Below are 16030 nucleotides of genomic sequence, written 5' to 3'. Positions count from 1 at the left end.
AATTTTTTTCCTCGGTATTTACTAAGGTTTCCCTACATTTTCCACTTTCCCTACATTTTCCTTTTTTTACACATGCTCTGATCTGTAGGGTTTTCCTCATCTGAAATCCACCGCATTGGAGTTTATTTACTTCAGGTCCCTTGCGACACAATTTGCGACCAAAAATACCAAAACCCTCCATTTTACAAGAAAAATCTGAAAAGGGGGTGTGGTCACGGGATACAGTAGGTGTGGTCCCGACAAAAGGGGTGTTGCCCAACAGTTTTGAAAAATCCCAACATATTTACTAGGGTTTCCACAGAAAATGTGGTGGAAATTTGAGCTGAGGAAAACCCGACAGATCAGAACATGTGTAAAAAAGCAAAATGTAGGGAAAGTGGAAACTGTAGGGAAACCATAGTAAATACCTTGGGAAATTACCAGTCGGAAATCAAAACCCACAAAGAAACCTACAATCCACTCTTAGTAAATAAACACCATTGTCTGTGGAAACCTTAGTAAATATGTTGGGTTTTTCTAAAAATGTTGGGAACATGCCCCTTTTCGGTGACCATGCCCCCTTTTCCCGACGCCCATGCCCCTTTTTCGGCTTTCCTAGTAAAATGGAGAGTTAGTCGGGTTTTTTTCAATTCTGGCGCAGACAGAATCTGGCACACAATCCTACAAAACATGTCGGGTTTGCAATAGTAAATGTGGACCTGTGTGTGTGAATTGTGAGTAACATTGGTGGCAGCTCTGACCTACCAGTCAGGTGGGAGAAGATGGAGTACAGAGTAAACGATCCTCCAGGGCAGGCTGAGCGCGCCACAAAATGGCAGTGCGGTGGTGGCAGAGGGAGCAGACAGGACTGGAAGGAGCACTGTGAGGCAGTCACTGAGTCTGACTTATAATGAGGCTGCCATGGTGGTGCAGGATATTGCGGGATTTGGGCCTGACCGCCCACTCCCGCCCGCCCGCAGCGTTCTGACCGCCTGCATGTTATTAGCTTCTGAAGTTGAGTTGCTGTTTTCTGTCTAACTGCTTTCTGATGACTCACGTCCCGGGAGCTGTCCAGCTCCTATGGGGATATTCTCCCATCATGCAAGGGATATTGTCCCATCATGCACAGCTCCCATGACGTGACATCATCATTGAGCAGTTAGACAGAAAACTTCAGAAGCTAATAACTATTGGAAGGATTAAGATTTTTTAATAGAAGTAATTTACAAATCTGTTTAACTTTACGGAGCCAGTTGATATATATATAAAAAAAGTTTTTGCCTGGAATACCCCTTTAATACTGGGGTGACACACTGTAACAAACCTTATCCACATGTAATATCATTACTACTGGGGTGGGTGACACACTGAAAAAAAAAAAACTCCTTATGTAATCTCATTACTACTGGGGTGACACACTGAAAAAAAACCTCCTCATGTAATCTCCTTACTACTGGGCTGGCACACTGTAACAAACCTCCTCCCCATCTCCTTCCTACTGGTGTACATGTTGCTGTATGAGGCAGAACATGCTGTCACACTTGTGCTCCTTCTCTATGCTATGGACGGATATGTGCTCTGAATCATTGTCCTTCGATGCTGCTGAGAGCTGGAGAGGTGTGAGGGGGTGTGGCATCCTCTCAGCCAATCACTGCAACTCACACACTGCCCTGCTCTCTGTGTATTCGGAGATCTTGTAAGCTTCCTCCTCACTTCCTGTACTCCGACTGAGACGCTGATGTTTGCTAACTTTGGAAAGACCATAGTTACAGGTGTGGGACACTTTATGAGGACCTCTAGTGGCCATTTTTATAGGAACAGGTTTCTAAGGCAAACAGTGGAAAAATATGATGAAATAGCATTAGAGATATACTTTATTTTCTATAGCTCTATTATTTTTAAAAATATAGTTTTGGTGATGGTGGACATTTAAACCACTAACAGAACCTTCTAAAATCGTGGTGTAGTTAGGATCTGCTTTATCTTAATAAGGATCCAAGAGAGCAAATTTTAGCTTTATTAAAATGACCCTCTAGGCAAAAGCTAAAAAATCCATCTTTTCCCTGGAGTGCAGGGGGTCACCCCAGAGTTATACATACCTGTCTCCTCTCATCCAGTGTTGCAGTAGGATCTTCTTGCTGGCTGCTCCTCCTGCCTGTTAATGATCTCAGGTCATGATGGGCCAGGACCCAAGTGTGATTATCAGCTTTTCTGGAAAAATTTAACCTTTTCGTGAACACATACTTTATCCTTGTTATTTTTTAAACAGTATACCATATTTTTTGCCCTATAGGCCACACCGGCATATAAGATGCACCCAATTTTAAAGGTGCAAAATCTAGAAAAAAAAGATTCTGAACCCAACAGTGATCTTCAACCTGCGGACCTCCAGATGTTGCAAAACTACAACTCCCGGCATGCCCAGACAGCCGTTGGCTGTCCGGGCATGCCAGGAGTTGTAGTTTTGCAACATCTGGAGGTCCGCAGGTTGAAGACCACTGGTATAGGAGGTAATACTCACGTGTCCCCGCCACGCGTCCCCTTGGTGTCCCCTTGGTGTCCCCGACGCTCCGGAAGTCTTCTTCCCCGGTATCCTCGCTCTCCGTCGCTATGCACGCCGTTCCTATTGGATGACGGGACAACGCGACGACGTCGAAGGAGAGCGCCGGCCATGCAGGGGATCCTGGCACGGAGCAGAATCCGAGGAGGCAGGTAAGGTCCCTCCCGGTGTCCTGTAAGCTGTTCGGGACGCCGCAATTTCACCGCGGCAGTTCCGAACAGCCTGACTGAACAGCCAGGTTAGTGTCACTTTCGCTTCAGACGCAGCGGTCAGCTTTGATCGCCGCGTCTGAAGGGTTAATACAGGGCATCGCCGCGATCAGTGATGTCCTGTATTAGCCGCGGGTCCCGGCCGTTGATGGCTGCAGGGACCGCCGCGATAGGTGTGTATTCGCCGTATAAGACTCACCAACTTTCCCCCCCCCCCCCCAGTTTTGGGGAAGAAAAAGTGCGTCTTATACGGTAATATTTGAGACCAGTTTTGACCCTACAGAGAAAAAATTCATACAACTAGGAACGATATAGGGTATTAGGTTGTTTTCAAACTCATAACCAAACAACAAAACAATACCCTTAGATCCCAGGATTAATTGTGGAAGTGAAGCAGAGAATACTGTAAGAATAAGCATGAAATTGCACATAACCATGAAAATACCAAAGTATCTAATATTTGCGCTACTCACCACCCGGTTTCAAATATGGTAAGGTAGTGATTGGCCAGAATCCCAGGGGTGTCTGGACTTGTGTATCACATCACCTGGGTGAGGTACTTCGGAATAGTATCCCAGAGGAATAGTGGAGCATCCCAGCATCTCCCGTCTTCTCTTACCAAATTTCCAGATGCCTTATGGATTTTTGGCTGTATAGAGCAAGAGAACAGGACGAAATGTGGTGTATCTTGAGAAAACTACTGCTCTGCCCCCTCTATGGGGTACTTGCCTTAAAAAAGGGAGACCCTATAAACCTTATCCATACACTTACCCTATTTAAGTCCTAGCGACACCAGTGAATACAGAAATACAATGCTACCTGGTACAGAACCAAACGCGTGTTTACAATGGGACAAACCAAGCTTTGCCAGTGGACAAATTAAAGGTAATGTAAACGGTAAATATATAGTAGTGTGTGCCAGTCAGTTCTCTTGCTCTACACATCTGTAAATCCAAAAAGGGCTATGAATATCTTTGAAGTACCTCACCCTTCTGATATAACATAATGTCCAAACCCCTGGGATTCTGGTTAATCACCAACCTACCATATTTAAAATCAGGTGGTGAGTAGCTCACATATGTTACACTTTTGTATTTAGGGATTATGTGCAATATTATGCTTATCCTTAAAGGGTAGCTCCCACCATCCTATTTTTTATTTTTTTGCTAGCCCCCCCCCCCCCCCCCCTCCCCGCTACGGCACTAGCCCGTTCCCTCCTCACCCCCCCCCCCGCCCCGCATACCCCGTTCCCTCATTACACTTGCAGTTACTGCAGAGTCCGGCAGCGGGCGTGCAGGGACAGTGGCGGCAACGAGGCGGCGGCGGCGATGTGCGGGAGGAGTGTCCAGAGTAGAAGCAAATCCCCATAGCAAACCTCTTCTACTCTGTGCAGTTCCTGAGACAAGCAGAGATGTCAGCAGAGAGCACTGCCAGACAGAAAAGAACAACTCAACTTCAGCAGCTGATAATTATTGGAAGGATTAAGATTTTTTAATAGAAGTCATTTACAAATCTGCTTAACTTTCTGGAGCTAGTTGACCAAGTTTTTTTCCTGGAATACCCCTTTAATCCTTCTTATTAGGTGCTGTATAGTGCAGAGAAAGTTCTTTTCTTTTTGGATTTCTTTTCTGTCTGTCCACAGTGCTCTCTGCTGAGACCTCTGTCCATTAAGATTTTCTCCTGCTCTGGACAGTTGTTGACATGAACAGAGGTGTCAGCAGAGAGCACTGTGGATAGACAGAAAAATTATCCGAAAAGAAAAGAACTTCCTGTGGAGCATACAGCTGCTAATAAGTACTTGAAGGATTAAGATTTTTTAATGGAAGTAATTTACAAATCTGTTTAACTTTCTGGCACAAGTTGATTTAAAAAATAAATATAAAAGTTTTCCATTGGAGTACCCCTTTATGGTCTATTCACACGTACAGTATTCTGTGCAGATTTGACGTGCAGATTTGATGCGTAGGATTTTCTGCTGCAGATTTCAATGTATACTGAACACAGCTTGAAATCCTGCGCATCAAATCTGCGCAGAATACTGTACGTGTGAATAGACCCTTAAACTATATTCTGCTTACGCTTTTAAACATGCCGTAATTATTAAATGTTACATTTTAAAGGGAGTGTGTCTTCAAAAGAATATGACCTACTGTTTAAAAAAAAATTTCTTTAACCATGTTTTTATGTAGAATTTTTGGCAATGTTTTTTCAAATTTTCAATTTTACTATCTATATTTTAGACCAAAAAAACAGACTAAGAATTTATAGGGATTGTAGGTGCACAGTCTAATAACAGATATAATAATACCCCCTATAATAAATAGTAAGCCCCCAATATATATTGCAACTCCCAACAACACGGTAGAAATGCCACACCCCCTCAATGCAAGTCTATGAGGGGTCGTGTCGGCAGCCACTCCCCCTCCCATAAACTTGTATTTAGGGGGCATGCCGTGATGTCACGACCCCCACTGCCCAGGGGTAGAGGAGTACCCCTTTAAGGGATTTTCTCATTTGTAATGGTATACCATTTTCCTTACATCAAGTAGAAATCTTGGGTGGTTGGTCCCCATGACAATGCTTTTCTGCTTTAGCGCTATCTAAGTTGTAGGGTATTTGCAGTAAACAAGGACAGATTTTCATGGCCTCCTAATTAGGGATGAATGAATCACACCATTGAATCACTGTTTAATTATAGTAAATATGTCTTTTCATTACAGTTTAATTTTACATTTAGATGATATGCATCTTAATAGTGAGCGTAATGAGACAAAACCTGAGATTTCTCAGTTAACAAGAATCATGTTTTCACAAATAACCCAAAATAATTGGGACCCCAGAGGAGACTTCTGGGTAGAAATCCGAATGTTTACTCTAAGGATCTGCTCATTGTTCAGGAACAGCTGAAAGATCTACATGGACTCAGGGTTCCCATTTCAGTTCAGTTTTATTTTTCCTTCCTTTAGTTTTAAATATCAGATTTGTAAGAATTGTTCTGTTCGCTGGGAACACCTGGGACGTTTTTCAATTGGCTGTGTCGTCGCTGCTCTGGGTTAGCAATGGGGGATATTGTACTGGCTGGCGTCCAACAGTAAAATCAGTTTGTAGATAAAATAGCTGCCCAGGCTTGTACTGCTTTGCGTTCCAACACAATGGAGCCGATCAAGAACATTGTGTAGTCTGGCAAAATGGAATTCAAGTATTTTCAAAAAGTATGCTACGAATTTCCTCTACAGAAATTAAATTCTTTTCTGTTGATAACCTGATAACCAGCTTCTGCACCCCCCCCCCCCCCCCCCCCCATAAAGATAGTTTGCTTAAAATGTAACTCCACCTTTGGGGAAATTTTACCCATTCATTGGAGCAAAAAGACAGCATTTTTGTAAAATATATGTATTATAAAATTATTTTATATATATATTTATATATATATATATATATATATATATTTATTTTATTTTTTGTCGGGCAACATTTTTGTGTGTCATAGTGGGGGGGGGGGGGGTTAAGCAGTTCAACCTATGCCACTAAGCGACATTTTGATTTTTGAAGAGACTCTGCATGGATAAGTCTGTCATTTCTATCCTAGACTATATGGGGAAATTAATAAACACATTTATGTCAGTTTTCTGGTGTATGAAATTGCCAGTATGTTGCACAGGCTACATTTTCACAAAACTTTAAAGGGGTGCTCCGCTGCTCAGTGTTTGGAAGAAAATGTTCCGAAAGCTTAGAGCTGGTGGCGGGAGCTCATGACATCATAGCCCCTCCCCTCATGACATCACGCCCTGCCCCCTCAATGCAAGTCTAAGGGAGAGGGCGTGACAGACGCCACTCCCATAGACTTGCATTGAGGTAGCGGGGCATGACGTCATGAGGGGGCGGGGCTATGATGTCACAAGCTCCCGGCGCCGGCTCTAAACATGTGGAACATTTTGTTCCAAATGCTGAGCAGTGGAGTACCCCTTTATAAGGAACCTTTCACCATAAAAAAATGCTGTCTAATGTTACCGTGTTAGGTTATAGAGCAGGTGGAGCTGAGCAGAATGATATATACATCTTTGTGGGAAAAGATTTAGTATAACTTGTAACATATTAAAGGGGTTATCCAGGAATAGAAAACCAGATAATTTCTTTCAAAAACCATGCCCTGTCTGTCTCCAGGTTGCAGCTCAGTTCCATTGAAGTGAATGGAGCCAAGTTGTAATAATACAGCCTGGAGACAGACAGGGTGCGGTTTTGTAAGAAAATAGCTCTGTTTTTCTATTCCTGGATAACCCCTTTAATTGAACTCCCTGCTCTTGCTAATCTTAGGGGCCCAGTGGATGGTGTCACTTAATGATAGGATCGCCCACTGGACTCCTAGGCAGGGAAAGCAGAAATATCAATCAATAAATTACATTATATGGAATCTTTTCCTACAAAGATATATATCAATCTGCCTTCCTGTTCTATAACATAATGCCGAAAGGTGAGATAGCATTTTCATGGTGACAGGTTCCCTTTAAGACTTTTCATCATTAAGTTTCATTATAGCAGGAGAGTGTGAATTAGGGACCACAGCAATATTTGTCTATATGCATCTCCCAACGATATGACAGTAAATTATCCCTATACATATTCTGCCTCCATGTTCTTTTCTGTCTTGTAACTGTAAGTTTTTGTGGTGTCCCGGTACTGTACTCGTACTGTTCCTTGTGTTATAAGTCCCCAAAGTCAGAGTTCCTCGGTACTGATAGGATGCTCTTAGTGGGATAACCCCTAGTCACCTCTTCCTCCTTTAATTTTATGTATATATTATATATAATGTATAGTGTAAACGTTGCTTCCAGGACCTTAGGTCACATGATTAATAATTATATTGTTTTGCTAAAGTTAAGGACCTTCCAGGTCAGGTGCTCATGTCACGTGTTCTACCACAATGCTTTGTATTAGGACTGACAGGTCTGGGGGACCAATGTGCTAGAAGCCTGCCCCTTTATATATAAGGGCGCTGTTATCCAATCTCTCGCTCTCTTGTCCGACTCTTTCCCTTGGGATATGACAGTGAGTGGAGCTCTGTGTATACCTGTAAGACAAATCTAGGCCTGAAGCCTGCTAACTTCAGCCAAATACAAAACCGTGAGATCAATCTAAATCCTAATCCTACGTGACTGCTGGACCTAAACCATTCCCCTAAATCCAATGGAACAGCGTAAAGCAATTACCTCAAGCTTATTCCCTACAAGGTCCCAACCAAACCTGTGAGGAGCCTAAAGTCCGGTCCTCTGTAAAGACTGTTACTACGTTTAACCTGAATAAAATCTGCAGTAAAGTTATCTTCCGTTTACTGAAACTCCGGTTATGGACAATCCTTTATTCCTCCCCATCGTTCCTGGGACGGGTGGCGGTAGGATATATATACAGAGAGGAACCCACACCCTGGCATCACGACAGTTAAGGGTTAATCCAACACCTTTTCATCACTGCACAGCTACACCCTACCAACCCTACACCCCCAAGCTATCACATTTCCATATGGCATAATATCTGTAAAGCACTATATTTGGCAGTACTATATTGTTGACTTACCAAATAGGAAAGTGATTTTTTTTTATGACTGGACGTATCTATGATGACAATATGTGAAGTCATTATTCACAGTCCAACAGCAGGGATTCTGTTTTGTTGGGACCATCTGTTGGAATACCAGCTTTCATTTTTATTTTGTTTATGTAACTGAGAGATTAAATGTTTAAAATATTCAACAGAATTTGCAAACATTTAAGGGTTTTTCTGATGATGAAACCTGTTTGCAGCTGCCTAATAAATTACGGTAATATAGATTGGCAAATAAAGTAATTTTACTACCTTTCTGATGTCTATCATTCTTTCTTTTCTGCTTCTGATGCAAACTCTCTGCTCTGTTGTCTTTTATACCCCACTTCCTCTCTTGTGTACAGCTTATTCCTGTGTTACACTAGGAATTCAGCCACCTCTAGCTGCATTCCTCTATGTAGGTGGGTTCTCTGGTTGTAGTGGGTGGTGTTATTTCAAAAAGGTGCCGTTGGAGAAGGATAGAGTTGGCTAAACTCCTGGCTAGACTGTACAGCAGGAAAAGGAATTCTGTTACACGGTGTACACTAGACAGGATGTTAAGCAATGTAGAAAAAAGCACATACAGCTGGCATCAGGAGCAGGAGGAAAGCATGAAAGACCAGAGAAAGGTAGTAAAATTACTGTGTTTATTAACATATTAATTTATTAATTAGGAAAAAGAGAGATTGTGGGTACCCAATAGTAAATTGATCACATGGAGTCCTGATGATACTAAGAGACTGCTTTGACAGTGGAATGATCTGTTTGAGTGTTTGTTCTCACTGTAGGGAAAATTAAGTATTCACACGGTGCTCATTGAAATCAGTGGGCATCCATTGATTTCACTAGACACCGACAGCCCTCCAGATCAAAGGAATAATTGACACAGTGGCACTGGCTGATAGACAGTGAAGGAAATGGAAGCACAGAAAATGCGGGGGTTTTGTCTCCCAGGCGCCAATACACAGGAACCCACGAACAGGACACCTCAAAATTGTTGTTGTGGACCTGAGGAAGGCATGAAAACATGCCGAAACCCGTTGTCCAATTGTACCCTTTATGTACGAATAAAATAAAAGAATCCTGAGTATTCATTGGCATCCTGACTCATTTTCACAGTAGCGCTTGGGAGACAGGACCCCCACATTTTCTGTGCTTCCATTTCCTTCACTGTCTTTTCCGTGACCCCTCCATGGGGACAACGGACAAGGGGGCACCAAGCAGCAAGCTGTAACCGCCCACCACATACCACAACAGAGTCGTGCCCTATTCGTCGCACAACTCCTGAAGGTCAGTGCCACCGCACAGGTGTGGTGGTGGCTTTTCTCCTTCTCTTTCCTTTAAACCATAAAAAAATCCAACCTACTACGCCATCTTTTTTTCATTTTCTTCCCTCCTCTGGCTGATAGACAGGCAACCAAAGTGGAGGCCTTACTTTATTAGCTTACCAAATGAAAAAAAGGTGAAAGGTCTCGCCATCCTAGAGAATCAATTCATGCGAACAATCAATATCCTGATAACACACAACCATTGTATTTCACAAAAGAAAACCTTTTGTTTGTGGCATTCCTTTCTGATAATGTTGTTTATATCTCTACATCGTACGTCATTACTTTTTTACTTGTAGTTGTGTAGATGTTGTAGTAGGGCATCTTGCATACTGTAGTTTAAAAAGAACCATTAATGACCAAAGGGCAGAATTGACGGTTGGATAATAACTTGTCTTTGTGTTCTTCTCCCACAGGTAATGAAATTGTGAAGATCCTTCTTCATAATCCATTTTGCCATGTTTCGTGGCTGTCATCATAAGCTGTGTTTGTCTTCATGAAGATTCCTAATCTTGGTAATGTGATGAATAAATTTGAGGTCCTTGGAGTTGTAGGTGAAGGTGAGTTTCAGAATTTCGTTATAATTTTAAGTAAATGTAAAACCTGTAAACCTTAAAGGGGTACTCCAGCTATATACATCTTATCTCCTATCCAAAGGATAGGGAATAAGATGTATTATCGCAGGGGTCCCACCGGACCATACATTTTATGCCCTATCCAAAGATGTATAAAGCCGGAAAACCCCTTTAAGATTTTGTTATTGAGAGATATTTAAAAAATAAAATAAAATTGGAATCACTGACATGTTCTTTATATTCACCAATAAATATGTGTGTGATGTAACATAGTTGTCAGCAAGGCCCCTAAATTGGCAGAAATCTAACGTTCAGTAATAAACCTCAAGCATATGTTACTTTTCCTTTTTTTTTCTTTTTTATTCTTATAATCAAAACTCCATTACATTTACACAGAAGATATTTAGGCTTAGTTTCCCATTAGGATGAAATGGACTGTGGTGTCCAATAGAGGTAATTTCCCACATAGGGAACCAAGCCTCTGTGAAACATAAAAAGCTCTAATTGTTCTCATAGGAATAAGTGTCAAAAGCTAATGTCTGGTGGAAATCACGTTTCCTCAGCATTTTTTTTTTTTTTTTTTACAACTTTCCTTGCCTGCTTATTTTTTTTTTTCTCAGTTTTTTGTCACAATTAATGTCAACATTTATTTTGGCTGCCAGGAATTTCATTTCCATTTACAGTACAGAATGTGATTTTGTAGCGAGTAAACCTGATTTTTCTGTGTAGCGTAAAAGATGTTTTATACATCAGAAACAGAAATAACGAGAGGTCATTTACCGCTTTCATGCTTCATTTTACTTTACTTTATTCTTCGTGCATAAAAGACGACAGCAGCCCTTAAAGCAACAATAGAACCCATAAAATGGTCTGACCATGCAGCGGTTACACTACAAATAAGGGACAGCACTTCATCGCCAACAACCTATGCATGGCGAAACAATCCCATCTTGTGGTCTCATCCTATATTTGCAGAAAAATTGAAATTTGATATCACGGAATATTTTTCACTTAATGTAGATCAGGAAGTAGACCCAATTGTGGTGTGGAACTGCCAGAAGGCGGTGATTCGGGGCTCCTATATTAAATATAGTTCTATCATTAAAAAGCAGAGAGAAAAAGAAATAACGGACATATTGACTAGGCTGCGCCAAGCGGAGCAGGGTAATCAATCTGCCCCTGATATTAATAGTGCTAACTTGGTGGCCTCTCTACGAAGAGACCTGAGATGCCTACTTCTAACTTCATATGAAAAATCCTACAGAAAATTACAGGCACGCTATTATTCTCAGAATAATAAAGCAGGCAAATTGCAGGCCATCGGATTAAAGCAACGGCAAATAAAGGCACGCATCCCGTACATACTGCACCCTGTAACCAATAATAAGCTATACACTCCTAAGGACATAGCAAACGGCTTTAGCTCGTTCTACTCCAAATTATACAATTTATGTGATTCCATACCTAGTCCCCCTGATTTATCAACCTCTATACAATCTTACCTGACCAGGTTGAATCTTCCCTCTCTGACACCGACACAATTGGATGACTTAAATAGGGAAATCACACAGGAAGAAGTTATTAACACTGTAAAATCTCTTCATCACCCCTGTCCTTTATCACCCCAGATCTATATACTGTCAATGGAGCCATTGGCTAGATCAATAAGATTAGACAAGAGAATCTCGGGGGTGACAATCGGCCATATGGAGCACACCATTTCCATGTATGCCGATGATGTGATCTTGACCTTAACCGACCCTATAAAATCATTGTCGGCAGTAATGGACAATATATCCCAATATAGTGCTCTCTCATACTATTTATTCAATAGAACGAAAACTCAGGCATTACCAATAGGCCTTACACCCCAACTCTTCTCTTTAATCAAGAGGGAACACTCTTTTGATTGGCACCCTGCTGGACTACAATACCTAGGTATACAGCTCTCTTACCCCTCCAAGAGATTATATGCGGATAATTATGACAAATTATTAACAACAATTAAAACAGATATTGACAGACTATCTAAATCAGAAATTTCGTGGGTGGGCAAGATTGCCACGTTTAAGATGTTTCTGCTCCCTAAATTTCTTTACCTCTTCCGAACTTTACCTATTTCTCTTCCTTCTACCTTTTTTCAGCCGGCGCAAAAATTGCTTGCCTTTTTCATTTGGGCTGGAGGCAAACCCAGGTTGTCCCCGGGCATTCTCACCAGTCCAAAATTTTCAGGAGGTCTGGGATCTCCAGATATCCATGATTACTACACTGCTACGATGGTCTCTCAGGCAAAACATTGGTGGTGTAGCTCACAATCGCTCTCCTGGGTGAATATAGAGCAGGTATATGTAGCACCTTTCAAATTGAGGGATGTACTTTACGCTCCATTTTGGAACTCTCCATCACTTCCCACTGCCAATCCCATAATTAAAGCGACTTATAGAGCATGAGAGTACTTTGTTCAGCAGGGGGTCTCACCGGTATCCCCACAGAATGGAAGATATACCCCTCACATTCATACAAGCCTCTATTCCTAATTTAGATCTAGCCATATGGTTCAGCAAGGGATTAATGCATGTGAAACAGTTAATGGAGGGATCTATGTTATCTTCATTTTCAGTTTTGAGGTCCAAACATGACCTATTGTGCCAGGACTTTTACAAGTTCCTACAAATTAGACATTTCCTTCAGAATTTAACTCCGTCACCTAGAGAGGTGGATGTTACAGCGTTAGGCTTACTCTCATATCCCCGACAAGGTCTTAAACCTTTTTATACTGCTTTATCACGAAAACGTACTCTGAGCAAATCATACCCCCTACGCACCTGGGAGAGGGACCTTACAATTACTTTTACAACAACAGAATGGCAGAAAGCATTCAGACACATCCATTAAGCTTTTCATTGTGCTGCACACCTGGAATCAGCTTTGAAAACTATATTAAGATGGTATTACACTCCAGACAGACTTGCTCTCATTTACCCTAACACATCAAGTGAATGCTGGAGAGGTTGTGGCGGAAAGGGGACATTGTATCATATATTATGGTCATACCAACGGGCAAGAATCTTTTGGTCTCAATGCGCAGTATTGATAAGAGAAATATTTGGTGAGGAGGTACCCTGGTCCCCCCAATCAGTATTATTGTTTTTATCGCTTACAGGTGTAAACAGCAAACACAGAGCCTTATACTGTATTATTTTCATAATAGCAAAAACTGCGGAGTCTGCGGAGATCCCCTCTGTGAGAATACTTATTGCGAAAATTAATACAACTTATTCGTTTGAAAAGATCATTGCATTGGGTTCAAACAGATACTTTGCTTTTGAAAAACGATGGCAGTTGTGGAGGAGTTCCCCGCATTGTGTGGACATTTAGGACAAGGAAAGGTCTTTTGTTGTGCATTTAAAGAGGTAGAATGGAGACTTTTTAGAATAACCACTGAACTCATGCATAGTCCGTTCATTAGAGTTAGCGATAGCGTACTTAGCAATGTAACATTCTTTGCAGATATAATGATCACAGGGCATAGGATTAATTCATATGTTTTTTTATTAAGGCTGACTTACACAGTGGGATAAATGAACAAACTCCATAATTACAACCAGCACCCAATTGATGTAATTGGACAGATGTATGTTTGTTATTTATTTGATTGTTTTGTTTCTTCAAACCAATTTTCTATGTCTAGCTAGGCATAACAATGCTATAGCATCGGAAGATGCTTTGTTATCTTTGTTGTATTATTAACAAAAACCTTCAATAAAAAGACGCCTGGAAGGTGCTGCAGTTACAGTAGCTGTTTCACCCAGAATCGTGCTACATCAGACTGCAAACCTTCGCCTTCACCTCCTTTCCCACGTGACACAGGTGTGGTGAGCCACCGGCATTATGGCGGGACCACGGGTGTAGCAGTGTAGGTAGCGGGGCCAGATGGTATTAACCCCTGGGTCAAGATGTTATTAACCCCTAGTGTTCGTGACACCAGGATATGGTTACTGCCGACAACCAACCCAAAACGGCATATATCAAATGAGAGTCCAAAGTAGAGTTTTGATGCAACTGGAACTTTACTGAAGAAGGCAGTATAACAGTCTTTACAAATAGCCAACTTCCACAGAGGTGACCGGGACCCAGGAACCCTCTCAGGCTTGCTTGTACTTGTAGTGGTAATAATGATGATGTAGGGCACTGTACTACTGTTATGACTTTGGTAGGGACAGTAGAGACTTGACTTGTACTCACAGATTTGATGTGGCTGCAGAATGATAGGCTTTACCTAGATATGTTGTACAGGACTTGTGCTTGCTTTTGGGTCCAGGAGATAAGAGCAGGAACTAAGAGAGAGAGAATGTGGAGACTACAGCCCTTTATATATCAGGGGGCTGGACTAAAGCCCAATGGTAGCCCATTGGTTGCCTGTGATTACCTGTGCCACTGGAACTCTGGGTATCAGGTGATCACATAGCACATGACATACAGGAAGGTCCTATACTATGTAAACGTCCTAACAACCTTCATATATTACTTACATTCACTGTACAATACATACAATAGATGTACATACTTAATATACAAGACAATACTATATAATGACTTAGGGGGATCCTGCAGGAGAGCCCTGTGGCCTTGAGGGACTCTACCTGAGGGGACATTAGGACTGTACAGAACCACGTTCTGTACCGGGACACGACACAGGTACATTAGAACATATATACAAAAGAGTAGAAAATGACATTTAAAACATAAACAAAGTGCATAAACCCCTTCACAATTAGACAAACATACTGAGATCCGAACGATCATTAAGACAGAGATCTCCCAGAGCATGGGTATTGACAATCCAGCATGCTTCCCGTTGTAGTAATAGCTTGCGCTTCTCAATGCCTTCAGTAGGGAACACCCTTTCAATTCCAAACATTTTTAAGCAAGTGTGATCATTATCATTTGCATCTTGCAAGTGAGAAATGAACCGGGGGGATCCTTTCCCCGTTCTTAAAGAGTACACGTGTTCCCTAAATTGGGCATTGAGAGGTCTAATAGTGCAACCTATATAAAACTGTTTGCATGGGCAAACAATGGCGTACACTACTCCTTTCGTTCTGCAGCAAACGCAACTATTTACCTTAATTTGAATACCTCCTAATGATGTATTTGTGTCTGTCATTAGGAGGTATTCAGATTAAGGTAAATAGTTGCATGCTGAAGCATGATTCTGTGTGAAACAGCCACTGTAACTGCAGCGCCTTCTAGGCGTCTTGTCTTGCCTTCTGGCGTCTTTTATGTACGAAGAATAAAGTAAAGTGAAGCACGAAAGCGGTGAGTGGCCTCTCGTTATTTCTGTTTCTGATGTATTGGACTTACCTATGAATCTCTGGAGATTGAGCACCACCGTCACTTGCTTGGATGCATCTATCCATTTATTTTCTGGCTGAAGACACACACGGAGAATGCTATAAAGGGGTTGTGCCGACCGCTCTATCTACCATTGTAAAACATGTTTTGTTTTTTTGTAAATTTTTTATTCATATTTGAAATAACAGAAATTAAATAAGATCTTATTCAGAGCGTGTTCACAAAACATCCGTATTAGAGACATACCCATCAGAAAAATTCCATGGTATATGAGTTAAAATGTGAATTCCCTCTGAAATTAATAAGATGCATATTGTGGGGAGAATGCATGTGTCTTTCAGCACAAAATATGGAAATTGAAATTGGTGTGAAAATACATTGGGTGGTGAACATGCCCTTGGAGTTCAGTGTTTAATAACTCACATAAAAATATAATAAACCAATAAA

General features: G+C 41.5%; 1 protein-coding gene across 10 annotated transcripts in view; it reads left to right on the top strand.

The window, feature by feature from the left end:
• The window catches only part of CDKL5 (cyclin dependent kinase like 5), a 358007-nt gene that overhangs the window by 172556 nt on the left and 169421 nt on the right, over nucleotides 1-16030 (top strand). For all 10 annotated transcript variants that reach the window (XM_056558772.1, XM_056558769.1, XM_056558775.1 and 7 more), the window contains exon 3: nucleotides 10070-10213. In XM_056558772.1, the coding sequence (XP_056414747.1) occupies nucleotides 10150-10213 (64 nt within the window). In that variant the 5' untranslated portion in view covers nucleotides 10070-10149. The remainder of the gene's footprint in view (nucleotides 1-10069; nucleotides 10214-16030) is intronic.

The sequence above is a fragment of the Hyla sarda genome, chromosome 2 (assembly GCF_029499605.1).
Source record: "Hyla sarda isolate aHylSar1 chromosome 2, aHylSar1.hap1, whole genome shotgun sequence".
Taxonomy (NCBI): domain Eukaryota; kingdom Metazoa; phylum Chordata; class Amphibia; order Anura; family Hylidae; genus Hyla; species Hyla sarda.
This window is presented reverse-complemented; position numbering and strand designations above follow the sequence as displayed.